Source organism: Patiria miniata, unplaced genomic scaffold (genome assembly GCF_015706575.1).
Source record: "Patiria miniata isolate m_02_andy unplaced genomic scaffold, ASM1570657v1 HiC_scaffold_13, whole genome shotgun sequence".
NCBI lineage: Eukaryota > Metazoa > Echinodermata > Asteroidea > Valvatida > Asterinidae > Patiria > Patiria miniata.
Window position 1 is genome coordinate 6,912,188 of NW_024037051.1, and position 13,866 is coordinate 6,926,053.

Below are 13,866 nucleotides of genomic sequence, written 5' to 3' on the forward strand. Positions count from 1 at the left end.
TGTCTCCGCGAGGATACAAATTTCAGTATGTGAGATCACACCCATTCACGGATTTGCCCATTTACAAAACAACTACTAACAGAAATTTCCAAAAATGCATCACTTGACTCATCTTTGGAAATGACCTTCTTTATTGTTTTTCTTCAAAATGACAGCATGCCAGAAAGAATAATTTCACAGGGAGTTTAAAGCATTACTATCTTTAACCAAGTTAGATTTTTAACAATAATTTGGTCAGTTACTTTTTGGATAGCTGCAAATGATCAACTCTACCTTTAACTACTTCTTGAATGCTTAGGGGTTTAACCTTGTAACACTTGTATTAACCATGTACTACATTGTATCTATTCTCTGATGACTCTATTGAACCATACAGTGCTGGGGCAGTTGTAGCTGAGATGTAAGTCCTCCAATCCTGCAATTACCTGATTTCAGGCTTTTTCAAATTGTAAATAACATATTGTAAATAACATCTTGGCACCATATTTTCGAATAATATAGCATTTTCAGTTTAGTATGTAAACTTATTCAAACTTGGATTTGATCAAATATTTGGGAAGTGGCATTGAGCTAATAAATATTCATAAATATTCATAAAAGACAGTTTACCCACTCCCAGTGGTCGCGAGCCCATCATGGATGATAAAGACATGGCTGGCTGGTCTTAAAACACTTTTCCAGTGTCACAATTTGGACTCCTGTGAAATCCAGTGCCTTTTGCCGTTTTATTGGTTGAACGTTCACAATCAGGCATGCACAATACTACAAGTGAGTCACAACGCACTCACCACAGCTTCATCTGCGCGTCATCGCGCAGTACGCGCAATGAGTGTGCCAATCTCCATAAAAGGAGTTTTCAATGTCTTACTCGCGGGCTGGACACTTCATTATATAGCTAGAGGGGTGTTTAAAAAGACAAAAAGTAAATTGGTGAACAAAGTCATTGGAAATTTTTTATTTTTGACTTGTTTTGACTTTTGGACCAAAAAGTTTTGATTTTTTGCCCGGAAAGGTATTTTAGAATGGGAATAAATTTGTGCTTGGTCGGTATGCCGATGATTACCCGAGGTGATTCCAGACTCCAACCAGTCTTCAACAAAGTGTTTAACACCTTTCAGGCAGACATTTATTCCTTTATTAAGAACATCATGCATGTGTCTGTATATTTGTTTTCAGATTTAGCTGACCATTTGATATTGGACAGAATTATAGATGAAAATTAGTGCTAAATTCCTTTTGGAAATGTCTAAACGTGACTATCCACAATGAAACCATGCAACTTGCACAAATAAAATAAAATCATGTCTGCTCATGTTTTTCTAATATTCTATTGAGAAAAATGCGGATATTTGGCATAGAAGACCGAATATTCAGATTATTGGTATTAACGGCACCGTCTAGGTAATATAATTATGTGCTGCAGATACTGAGAGGATTTTTTTTTTAGTCTAGTAACAATGAATGCACAAAAGGTTCTATCAGACATGCCTAGCAAAACGATACAAAACCATTGTCCTCCGCGTCTGCCTTAACGTATTGGTCTATTGCATCGGTTGTTAGCTGCCCCTAGAATTCCCCTTGCCCACTTAAGGTTTTACATCTTGCGTCATCACGGTGATACAAATGGAAACAGGCAAGCCCACCAATTTCAATTGACATTTGAAGCTTCGGGCGATGTTTTGAGGTAATAAAAGTTAATTGGATGTGTCACAAACAGGATATTACTCTCTCTCTTAAATTGCGTAACAAGTTGTAACAAGCTGCTTTGTTTACAGTGCCTCAGATGTACATGTATTTATAATGGTATTCATCAGGCAGAGGTTGATAGCTGTATACATTATTTTCTGAATGTTTTACAGGGTCAAAAAAAGCGGAACCCAAACCCCCAAAAATAATATTTCATATTAAAAAAAATATGTAGCACCAAAAATAATAATGACTGGAAAGCCAATTTCATAAGCTACTTTTGGATGAAAAATTACTGAAATTGGTCAATCCGTTCAAAAAATATCACCATTTAAACACAATGACCCTAAAACCTGTCTCGTCCAAAAAATGCGATTTCAGCAATCGTCGTCACAATTGTCTTCAAACATCACCAGCGATGAAATCTTAGTTTAAACGTTAATAATATGCAACAAAGTCCTTTTGAAGGCCCGTCTTTTAAAAAAGTAGATTTAATAAATCATATTGTTTGCCTAAACCAGGGTTGTTAATCAAAATCTTGTGTGCTACAGTTGGTGACAATTGTTGAAACAAGTATTCTGTGTCATTTTCTTTGTTGTTCCAAACAGTCAAATTTTTTGGATGAGACAGGGTTTAGGGTCATTGCGTTTCAATGGTGGTATTCTTTGAACGGATTGAGCAATTTCAGTAATTTTTTTCATCTAAAAGTAGCTTTTGAAATTGGCTTTCCAGTCATTATTATTTTTGGTGCTACATATTTTTAAAAATATGAAATACATTTTTGGGGGTTTGGGTTCTGCTTTTTTTGACTCTGTATATATTTACATAATATTGGATGGATTTGAGGGGGATGCAAGAATACATTGCACGAGCTAGAACAACATTGCATGAGTCGAAGACTAGTGAAATGTACGTGTATTTATAATGGTATTCATTAGGCACAAGGTGATAGCTGTATACATTATTTGCTGAATGATTTATATGTCTACATAAAATTGGATTGCTTTAAGGGGATGCAAGAATAAATTGCAAGAGATATTGCATGAGTCACAGACAAGTGCAATACTGTTACAGCAAGTGCAATATATTCTTGTATCCCCCGAAAAAGCAGTCTAATATTATTTCTATCAGGCTGACTTGATTCACAAGAAATAAACTTCAAGACACTGTCTTTATTTCTCAAATTTCGTCGAATATTCCTCGCTTACCAAAGTAAAGTTGCAATTGTGGGTGTTGACAAAAAGTGCATGTATACCCTACTGCGTATATTCTTGTACAATGTATCCCCCGAAAAAGCAGTCTAATATTATTATTATTATTTCTATCAGGCTGACTTGATTGGCAAGAAATAAACTTCAAGACACTGTCTTTATTTCTCAAATTTCATCGAATATTCCTCGCTTACCAAAGTAAAGTTGCAATTGTGGGTGTTGACAAAAAGTGCATGTATACCCTACTGCGTATATTCTTGTACAATGTATCCCCCGAAAAAGCAATCCAATATTATTATTATTATTTATATCAGGCTGACTTGATTCGCAAGAAATAAACTTCAAGACACTGTCTTTATTTCTCAAATTTCATCGAATATTCCTCGCTTACCAAAGTAAAGTTGCAATTGTGGGTGTTGACAAAAAGTGCATGTATACCTTACTGCGTATATTCTTGTACAATGTATCCCCCGAAAAAGCAATCCAATATTATTATTATTATTTATATCAGGCTGACTTGATTCGCAAGAAATAAACTTCAAGACAATGTCTTTATTTCTCAAATTTCGTTGAATATGCCTCGCAAACCGAAGTCAAGTTGCCATTGTGGTTGTTGACAAAAGTGCACGTATACCCTACTGCGCTATGGTATGTCGACTGGTTGACAACGCTGAGTTTCTATGCTCTTGATTGTGCGGGAACCAGCGAAATTTGTTAAAATGCCAGGATGAGGACAATTTTAACAATAATATTGTCCTCATCCGGTTACTACCTCTCCCCCCCCCCTTTTTCGATTTTTTTTTACGCAGCGGTTGACTTTGTCACCGCTTCTGATGAGTGCTTTGCCCCTCCCCCTTCCCCCCCCCCCCCTCCCTTTAGAAAAAAATCCTGATGGCACCCATGTTCATACTACACACATATAATAATGCAACTCAAACTTGACATCACAGTGGCGGCCAGACTCTAAAATGGCGCCAGACTCTAAAATTGGGATGGGGGAGGGGGGGGGGCAAGGAAAAAATGGGGGGGGGGGCAATTTAAAAAAACATTGTCAATGGTCCGGAAATAAGCCACTAGAGCAACTAAGAAGTGTGGTTGTTTTTATGAATGAGAAATGTATCAAACCACAGAATGGTGTATAACAAATGTACAAAGACGTGGGCTGTACACTTTCTAGGGCTGTATAAATGCATGTGTGGGGTGTTTTGTCTTAGGTACCAATGTTTTAATTTCTTTAATGAATCTTAACAGCGAAAAAAATTAACATAAATTAATCTACTTGAAGATAAAGTGTTCAGGAAAAACTGGGGGGGGGCAAATGCCCCCCATGCCCCCCCCCCCCCCCCCCACATGGGGACTTTCTGCTGTCCCCATAGTGTCTTCGGTCCCCACAGTACCATGGGACAACTTGTGTGTAGTACCACATCTACGGAATAAGTATGCGTGCGCACACGGTGTATCCCGTCCATGGGGCTCTCAAAAGTGCCCAAAAGGTGCCCTCTGTTGTTCGCACACAGAACCCATAGTGCTTTATACCAATTTCCCTCTGGGCTTCACAATTCAACGATTACTTTTGGTTTTTGTGTTCTGCAGGACCAACCTTAACGGCTTCTTTGTCATTGGAGCATCTGGCATCACACCACCTCCCGACATCGTGGTCCCTGATAACTTCCTGCAGAACGGACCCGACGCCGCGGTTCTCTACCACGCCAAGGCACGGCTCTTCCCGCGTGGCACCATCGCGACATCCCTGAACATGCTGGATGCGATTGTTTACAACACCGATACCTCCGCCGCTGCTGCTGCTACCGCTGACAACGGCCTATTGGGCAAGCTGGCACCAGGCCAGAGGTCGGCCGTCGAGTACGCGGCGTTCTCAGACCGGGACGCGTCTCTCTCACGTTGTCTGAGCAACAACTCCCGCACGCTGGCCTCCTTCACTGTGTCACAACCAACTCCAGGTTACAATTTTTGTTTTGGAGTCCATCAAATTTCCTAAAAAGCTTCACAAGTCATTCACAAATCAATCAGAGGTCAATCAGTCACAAGCTATTGAAATAAAATAGGACAAAGGTGACCAGACGTGAGATAGACCTTTGACGAACTCAAAAGGTAACACGGCCAACAAAGAAGCCAGTTCAGACCTCCCAAGAAGTGCTCCCACACAATTTGTTCAGACAAACATGGTAAATGGTCAGTTAATGTCAGATATCCGAATGTAATTTCTTCCTCTGCAACTGCTTATGTATCGATAAGGATTTTCAGATTTGCCAGTAGGGATTAACACAGGCAGTTAAATGTACGAAAAATGTATCTGTTGAAACTCGACATGCAATCTGAAACATTTTTCAGCAATCAATAAGAAGTAAGAAAAATTAGTTGAACCTTCAGTTAGAACATTCAAAAATTGGGGCGAGGGGGTGGGGGTTGGGGTGTTATTTGATCCCTATTAAAGCTCTTTTTGGACCAAGACTATGCCCTTCCCACTCTTCTATACTTTCACCTTTGACCTCTCATGTAGTCACATGTTTTATTCAACAGGTCAGCCCAACATTTGCACTGGCACCCCAATTGTCATCAACGAGATCAAACTGGACGGCAACTCAGTTGGGTTTATTGAGCTTTACGACGGTGGGCGTGGCTCCACCTCCCTCGATGCATATTCAGTGAAACTCTATGATTCTGGTGCAAGAGTGTATTCCATCCAGTCTCTGAGAGGCAAATCAACAAATGGGTAAGCCCCAAAAAAGTGTTTGCTTTATAATTTCAACCTGATTTTTTGGTAACAACTGCTTCTGTGTCATAAAGTTCAGCAGTACTTAGTTAGGATTGAAAGCTTAAGTTTTTCATAGCATGCTATCCTCTCAGTACACCAGTGTCAATGTCACTTCAGTCAAGTCCGAGTCTCAAGTCACTTGGGCTGAGGATGAGTTCGAGTCTCGAGTCATTTGGTTTAAGTCCAAGTCCAAGTCATGAGTCATTCGTTTCAAGTTCGAGCCCGAGTCATGTTTGTATGAGATGGATATTCATGGACATGGACACACATACATGTAAACGATATGATGTGTAAGGGGCGCATTTAATAACAAGCGTTATTATTTGCAATGCCAACTTGAGAGTGGCAAATCCAATTCCTTGAATTGCTTGTCATTTCTCTGCATGTTTGATCATTGCTTTCCTGATGCTCTGGGGTAGAAGTCTCTTTTAAAGAGATCCATAATTTTTTTTTGTTTATTAAATGGTAGAAATGGGTACTTCGTGTATGGCAAGCCCAGCGGGGAGTGGACTGTTGATTTTCCAATCAGCGGCAGTGATTTTCTGCGTAGTGATGGTTCTGGTGCCGTAGCTCTCTACAAAGAAGACAGTGATCAGAGCACCAACCTAGTCCTAACTGACGCTGTGGTGTATGGGTCTGGGAACCAGCCCAGCACGGCCGTCGTGGATCTCCTAACCCCAGGACAGAATCTGGTCCGAGTCGGTCCCGACTTCGGCCGGGGGGAGAGTAGTATCACTCGCTGCGTCTGCTGTGTGCCGCTGGCCAGCGTTGCTTTTACCGTGTCTGCGCCAACGCCGGGACAGGAGAACCGCTGCGTGGCGAGTACCATGCCGACCATGCCGGCCAACGTCATCATCAGCGAGGTGGGGCTGCAGGCAAGAGGGGCAGGGTTGGGGGAGTACGTGGAGCTGAGAGGACCGCCCGGTGCCAGCTTGGACACTTTCACGCTCGTTCTGGCCGAGTCATCCAAACAAGGCCCAGTGTATTATTACTCGCTCTCGCTCGAGAGACGAGTCATCCCGTCAGACGGTGTATTCGTCATCGGCGCCGTTGACCTCACCCCGCCGGTGGATGCCCTCTTCCCACAATCCTCAGGAGCTCCTTTCATCCGGCCAGGCAAGGGGGCTGTTTGTATCTATCGCAGCTCTGATAGTCAGTTCATAGAGGGCGCCGCAGTGACGAGCACTGGCCTGATGGATGCAGTTGTGTTTACTAACATCAGCAGTGAGTCTTCATCGGAGCTGAGTGCCATTCTGGGCTTTGACAGTATCTTCACTGGAAACTTCAGGTCAGTTGAATAATTTCTTCTACTCATTCAAGGACGATGTAATTGTTGTTCATTCATCCCCCTTTTTGGGGGCAAAAAGGCCTGTAACAAGAAGCATCTTCAAAATGATGTTTCCACCAACTATTATTATTATTATTATTAATATTTATTCAGCCAATTACAAGATACAAGAAGCAATCCACAAAAGTAAACAAACCTAAACAAAACTATCACTCCATCAAGTAAGTTTTTGGTTAACAGTTGAGGTAAATTAATTTTTAGTGTTTTTTTTTGGCAGTTTGCTGTGATATTTTGGGTCTTTTTGAAAGAACAACAGCAAAAGCAATTTTCATGTAAATTTGTACTGGTGCTAAAGGGACTTCCTGCATTACTGGCTGGCTTACTGACTGAGTTACTGAGTATGAATAATGTCCTTAAAGGGAATGTACAACATTTGCTTTTGCTGTAATTTTCAGAAATGGATGGATTGGGGGGGGGGTGTTAGTATTTTATAGCAAATATTGTTACACTGACTTGTTTGAAGGTTTGTGGTCAAGATACTGGAAAAACCAAGAAAAACAATCATGTCCCCATAGTCTAGTTCCCTGACCCCACTTAAGATGAAACACAGCAATTTATAGACCTCATGGAATTGTAAGGTCAGGGAACCCAGTCTAGCTGGCTTGTACCTGTTCATAGGTGTGTAATCGATTTGAAACAAATTGCAGACTAACTACATATGGCAAATTGGGGGCAGTATTTTTAAAAATCCGGGCAGTATTTTTAACAATCCAGGTTTTTTTTCAACGCTGGTCGGCCGACCAGCGTTGAAAAAAATGACTTTTTTTAAATAGCAAATTGATACAAAAATACAAGTTTTCTTAAAAATGACAGCACACCAGGTGCCATGATTTTACAGGATGCTTTAGACTGTCGTTCACTAACAGTCCAGTAAGGTACTTCATAATAATTTGGTAGTTTTGTTTTTTGATGTTTGCAAATGTTGTATATTGCCTTAACTGACACCTGTCCCTAAACTAGTCTTGTTTACATGACAATACAGTTTGTAAGGCGCATTTGAATTTGACTGTTCTTTTTCCTAAACCAATATCTTTGGACTTTGAAATGGTTCAAATTCTGTGTCTGTGCAGCGCCGTCGCCGACATTTCCACACCCTCCATATCGCGCTGTGCCTGCTGCAACACTCAAGACCCGTCTTCCTTCACGCTGTCTGCCCGCACTCCCGGCGAAACCAACCGATGCCCGAGGGGTACCTTCAAACAGACCATACAGATGCACATACTGGATGCGGCTTACCAAGTGTGGGTTACCGACCCGCGGTTTACCGGGGACTTGAGGAGGCAGATCGCTGCTGGCATCAATGCGGAGTGCAAGTGTGGATTCAATGAGAACTACCTGAAAGGTTAGGGGAAAAAACAAATGATTTTTGTACTGGATAAAATTTTTCTATAAATAAAAGTGCATACATGTGCATTATTGAACACCTCCAGGTTTGACCTTTTTCAATCTAAACCAGGATGTGTGTAATAAAAGCATCGTTTTTCGGAAGACCAACCAGTGTGCAGAATCCAGCACCGATTTTTTTCTTATATAAATTGCGTCAAGAAAATTGTCGGAAAGAAATCCATAGAGTGCATTCAGTGAAATGTTTCAGCTGGAATAAAACCTAAGAGCGATCTATTTGTAAACTCAATATCATAAACTTCTGCTTATTGAAAACATCTGTGCATAAAGGTTTCTCGTTGTCTTCATAAACTGAAACAATAATGAACCACTGAAAGCAGAAAAGTAAAACCCCTAAAAGCTCTGGTGACTTTTTATGCTGAAGCAGATGTGAAACTGAAGTTTCTGTCTTGAATGACATCACTGTATTGCTCATGAATATGGAAATTTGCATTAGCATTAAAACTTGAAAGGCGCCAAAACTCTCAAAATGGCAAAATGAAGATTAAAAATTGAATGGAACACAAAGGGACATTTCAACAATTGCATTTAAAAGAATTCCATTACACGTTCCCTTTAACATGTTTAGATAACACTGTAACATGTTTCTCTGTTGTATAAGTTATAAAAGCACATACATGGAAGAACCAGTAGGTGAAATTGTGCTGCTTGAGTTATTATTGCAGGTACCCATCTACCACAGAAAACACTACACTTATGTCACTGTACAATAGTGCTTGTTTACACTGTTTGTGAACTCACAGAATATTAAAATTTATGAGACGTTTAATGGCCAGATTTGTGGTCAAGACAACACTAGTCGTTGCAACTCGATGGCAAAGTCATCCATTCTCAAGTCAAGTGATGAGCATTTCAAATGAACTGTATCGGAGGAATTCCTTTTTCATTAATTCTTTCCTTGTTACTTGCAACCTGACTTTTTGATATGACTTGTTATGGACTTGTGATGGACATGTGATTGACATGTGATGGACATGTGATGGACTTGTGATTTACTTGTGATGGACTTGTGATGGACATGTGATGGACTTGTGATGGACATGTGATGGACTTGTGATGGACTTGTGATGGACTTGTGATTTACTTGTGATGGACATGTGATGGACATGTGATAAACTTGTAATGGACATGTGATGGACTTGCGATGACTTGTGATGGACTTGTGATTGACTTGATGACAGTTCTGGTCTGTGACAGAAATTTATGACCGTTGACAAACATTACCAAGAAGGGAAAAACAAATTGGTGTTGTTGTCCAGGATTGTGAAGGTAATCAGATGTCATCTAAATAAGAGTGGGACATGAGTGGAAGCTGTTAAAATTATTTTTGTTTAGCTGAGGGACCTTGGAAACTACATGTATTATTTCCCATGCAACCTGTGCAAACTTTTTTCACACAGTCAAAATGTGCACTTTTGTATTTTTTAAAGACGCAATGAGCAGTCTATCTGCTTTGTCATTTTATGAACAACCACCTCATCAAATGTTTTATAACCTCATGTTTTTTTATTAATTCTTTAATGTGGATAAACCAGATTCCTAAAATATTCGCCATGTGAAGGGTTTCACAGATCAAACTCCATTCGAACAATACACGGCTGCATCACATTGTTTACAAAATTGAAAGTTGTGCTCAGATTTGCCAACTTTCACTTGAAAAAAGTCTTAAACACAAGCAGTAGGTGTATCACTTGAATTGTTGGTGAATTTAAACATGCTAGCACCTTACATGAATGGAAAAGAATGAAAAAATGATTAGATCGCTGTTTTGCCTGTCGTTTATATAACTTCCCCCAAAATCTACATTTTGTAAATTGTATTTTGTTTGTAACTTTGTTTTTTTATTATTTTTTATTTTCAGGAGAAAAACTTCTCAATGGTAGTGTGTACTATCAGGCAGACATGTTGGCACTGAGCGAAGCCCATTCCAAGCTCCTGCGTGACAGCTATGTGCGTTTCGTCAGCAAGACAGAAAAGATGACAATACTGGGCGTCGATTTCCACATCGACAACAAGTGCTTCTCTGATTGCTTGTCTGGCGGCAAGCCCTCCACACCAGAGAAGCGGCAAGGAGGAGGAGGTAATCCTTGCCCTCATGTTTATTCATAACTGTGTTTATTCATTAGGCTATGTTTATTTATGAGTCATGTTAGTCATAAGGAGGCAACTGAATCAAATGCGTGTACATGTATGTAATGATGTCAAAGATGGGCAAGATTTATTCCCTTGCAATGGTGCATACACATTGAAGTGAAGCAAAGCAACAACATGACCTATTAATGACTCATGAATATTTACAAGCTTCTGCTTATTATTAATGAGCATTAAACATATTCAACATCCGTCTAATTAGATGAAATACCAAAAAGTTTTTTAAAAGTGAAAAAAACAACTGTCAATTGATTGGTATTTCCAATTGTGGTATTATTTTGGCTATTTCTGACCCTCCTACTATTTAAGAGGTCACCAATGATCAAAATTCTCTTCCTCACCTCCTGGCCTACTGTGTACAAACCAATGGGGGTCTTGACCAATATCGACCCAAGTAATAACAAGGCTGACAATACATGTTTCTTACTGTTTAATTGAGAACTATTTTCAACAAACAACTTTGAATTAGCGAAGAGCAAATCATATGCTCTCTGACAATGCAAAAAATTCCAAATTCTGTTTCTGCAAAGTGGTCGAAAATGTCTTTTGAAAAAATGAATAACTTCAAATGCGATTATCTCGGGATGAACTTTTGTCAAATTTTGAGGTTTTTGTCACTTCGTGAGCAAAGCGACAAATTGTTTGTTTCCCATATGTCTGTCCAGGTGTCAATCCTGCCATTCCTGTAGCTGTGGTGGTCTTCGTCATTGTCATTGTAGCAGTCACACTTTATGTCTTCCTTCGACGTCGGAGAGGAGTCCTATTGTAAGTAATTGCTGAAGCACCTCTTAGTGAGGAGATACATGTATGTATGGTGTGCTGTTCTCTTAGTTTGTTTTGAGCCAATTTTGTTTGGCCAAGCAAAAATGACAGTTTCCAGTAATTGACTGACTGAACAATTTGGCTGTACATGTACAGAGTTGCAGTCATTTTTTGTTTCCATTTTTCCCTAGTTAAAAAAAAAATGCAAAAAAGGCTGGAACAAGTGTGCAATAAAATATCTGTATTAAATATCTCCAAGTAAATATGTAAACACTCTTAGCCCAGCTGCGAATTTTCTCTTTACTTTATAAAGATGGAGAGTTTAAATTTAGCAGAGCCATGAAGTTGACCCTGATTTTTTTTTTTTTCAACTTTCATCAGCTTTATTTTAATCTTAGAAAAAAGAAGAAACATTGTCAGTATCAAGATAATGAAGACAATTTCTTCTGCAATTCACAGCATCACGAAAACTAAAGGCGGCGAGAGCGGGATGGCTACCGAGGGTGAATTCCGTGTGACCAACACCCGCACTTTGAGTGACCTGGACGTCCTGGGCACGTCGAGCGAGAATCACAATGCCACCGATTTCTTCTCCAACCCCGTGTACATGTATGAGGCTCCCAGGGAGCCTGTGCCACAGCCTGGCCCACCGGTGAAGTCGGAGCCGAAAGGAAATTCTGATGGGAAGGCCATGGAAAAAAGGTCGGAACAGGCTAAGGAAGAGAATGCAACAAGTAACGGCGTGTAGTCACTAAATGAAAAGAGTCCAATACATTTTGCAGTACTGAGCTGAAATTTCATGGAAGTCTTTTGAGATATGGCTGACACCAAACATTGACGCTATTAGCTTTGGGTAAATTTTGGTAAATAAGAAGTTTACAGAAACCAAATAGAGTCATTCTTTAAAAGTTTGGATGCTCAATAACCCAACTTCAAATTTTAGTGACCTTCTATGCCTTGTACTTTGTAGCTGAACCAATATATGCAAACCAGTGGAGTAAATCCATGTTGGCGAGTGGGGGGATGGGGGTTGACCAAAAATCCGAAAACGACCCGGCAAGGGAAATTCAAAGAGCGGGATTGGGGGCAGATTGCACCAGATGACAACAGGGGGCGCTGTTCATAATACAAATGTACATCTAATGCAAAGTTGTGTTTTTACGTCCCGAAACTTTACATCAAAACAGTGCATTTAAAGCTTTGATTCTGTTTGTTCTCCCTTTTTCAGAACTATTTAATACATTTGGACTGTTAAGAAAGTTACAAGATCGGCATTTGTTTAGATGCTCACCACAAAAATCTGAGGGGGGAGGGGCAGGGGGGTGATCCAATGGCCCATCCCAGTGGTCAAACAAGGAGGGGGATAAATCCAGCCAGGATTTACCTCAGTGTGGATGCAAACAGAGGCCGTAGACCTGATGAAGATAACATTTTGAATAACATTCGATTGTTCGTCTTCCAATCTTGCCGTCTGTGTTGAAATGATATCCTTTAAAGCAGCCAACAAATTTACCCAAAGATTTACATGTTTATGTATTCATAGTATACAGCCAAAGCCACAATATCTAATTGCCATTATAACCTTCACTAATTCACCTGGAATATAGATACATCAAGCAATACTTTCATAACATGATTAAAGAAAACCACATTCCAAGACCAGCAGCCATTTTTACATCATAGACACTTGGACATTTTTGAAGTTGGAGCTTAAAGTCTTGACGCCTTCTTATTGGCCATCCTGTGCTTGATGTTATACCTAACTTTAAAAATCAGAAATTGTTATTTCACCCCATGAGAACAATTTTGGAATTGTGACACAAAAAATGGTGTACTGCAAAGGACAATCACAAGAAATAAAGCAGATGTATTTTTATTAAATTGTGAAACTTCCATTTATACAGGGGCTGAACTCTGTTAGACATTCATATATCGTTTTATATATCACTTTTTAAAAAATAAATTTTCTGCACTTTTTGCACACTTTCGGACTTGACTTGTTTTATACATTTAATACTTATGTTTTATACATTGTATACTTATTTTTCGTACATTTAATCACACTGTTCCCAATCCAAACTAGTGAATTTTTTCGCTATTAAGTGTTTGTATGAAACACAACTTTTGGACTTATCATGTAGTCCTAAATGTCTATATTTTTATATAATATTTTACACATAGTGTCTTTGCTGCGTGATATGTACAAGGTGCTACTCCTTGAATGAAAATATAACAAGTGCGAGTGCACAAAAAGCTCTGGCTGCCTTGCATGTACAAGCCGAAGTGCTGCCCATGTGAAAATCACTCTCTGAAAATTGACCGAAATGAGATCACTACGTTTCCCACAAAAATTGTGTGCTATATAGGCCTACCACGTGACTAGAACATTACAGCACATATTTGGCCTCCAATTACACAATTTTCATAAACATTTTTAGGAATTGTTACAAACAATTTTTGTTGAATATTTAATTGATTTTGTTTGCCTTTTTTGGAACAGTTTTATTTGGTAGGTATATTTTACAGAA

General features: G+C 39.5%; 1 protein-coding gene across 2 annotated transcripts in view; it reads left to right on the forward strand.

Annotated features, from left to right (window-relative positions):
* LOC119721160 overlaps window positions 1–13,566 on the forward strand; it is a 64,049-nt gene extending 50,483 nt beyond the window's left edge. For both annotated transcript variants that reach the window (XM_038191021.1, XM_038191023.1), the window contains exons 13-19: window positions 4,491–4,858; window positions 5,439–5,631; window positions 6,143–6,961; window positions 8,092–8,363; window positions 10,287–10,505; window positions 11,242–11,341; window positions 11,798–13,566. In XM_038191021.1, the coding sequence (XP_038046949.1) occupies window positions 4,491–4,858; window positions 5,439–5,631; window positions 6,143–6,961; window positions 8,092–8,363; window positions 10,287–10,505; window positions 11,242–11,341; window positions 11,798–12,086 (2,260 nt within the window). In that variant the 3' untranslated portion in view covers window positions 12,087–13,566. The remainder of the gene's footprint in view (window positions 1–4,490; window positions 4,859–5,438; window positions 5,632–6,142; window positions 6,962–8,091; window positions 8,364–10,286; window positions 10,506–11,241; window positions 11,342–11,797) is intronic.
* The last annotated feature ends 300 nt before the right edge of the window (window positions 13,567–13,866 follow it).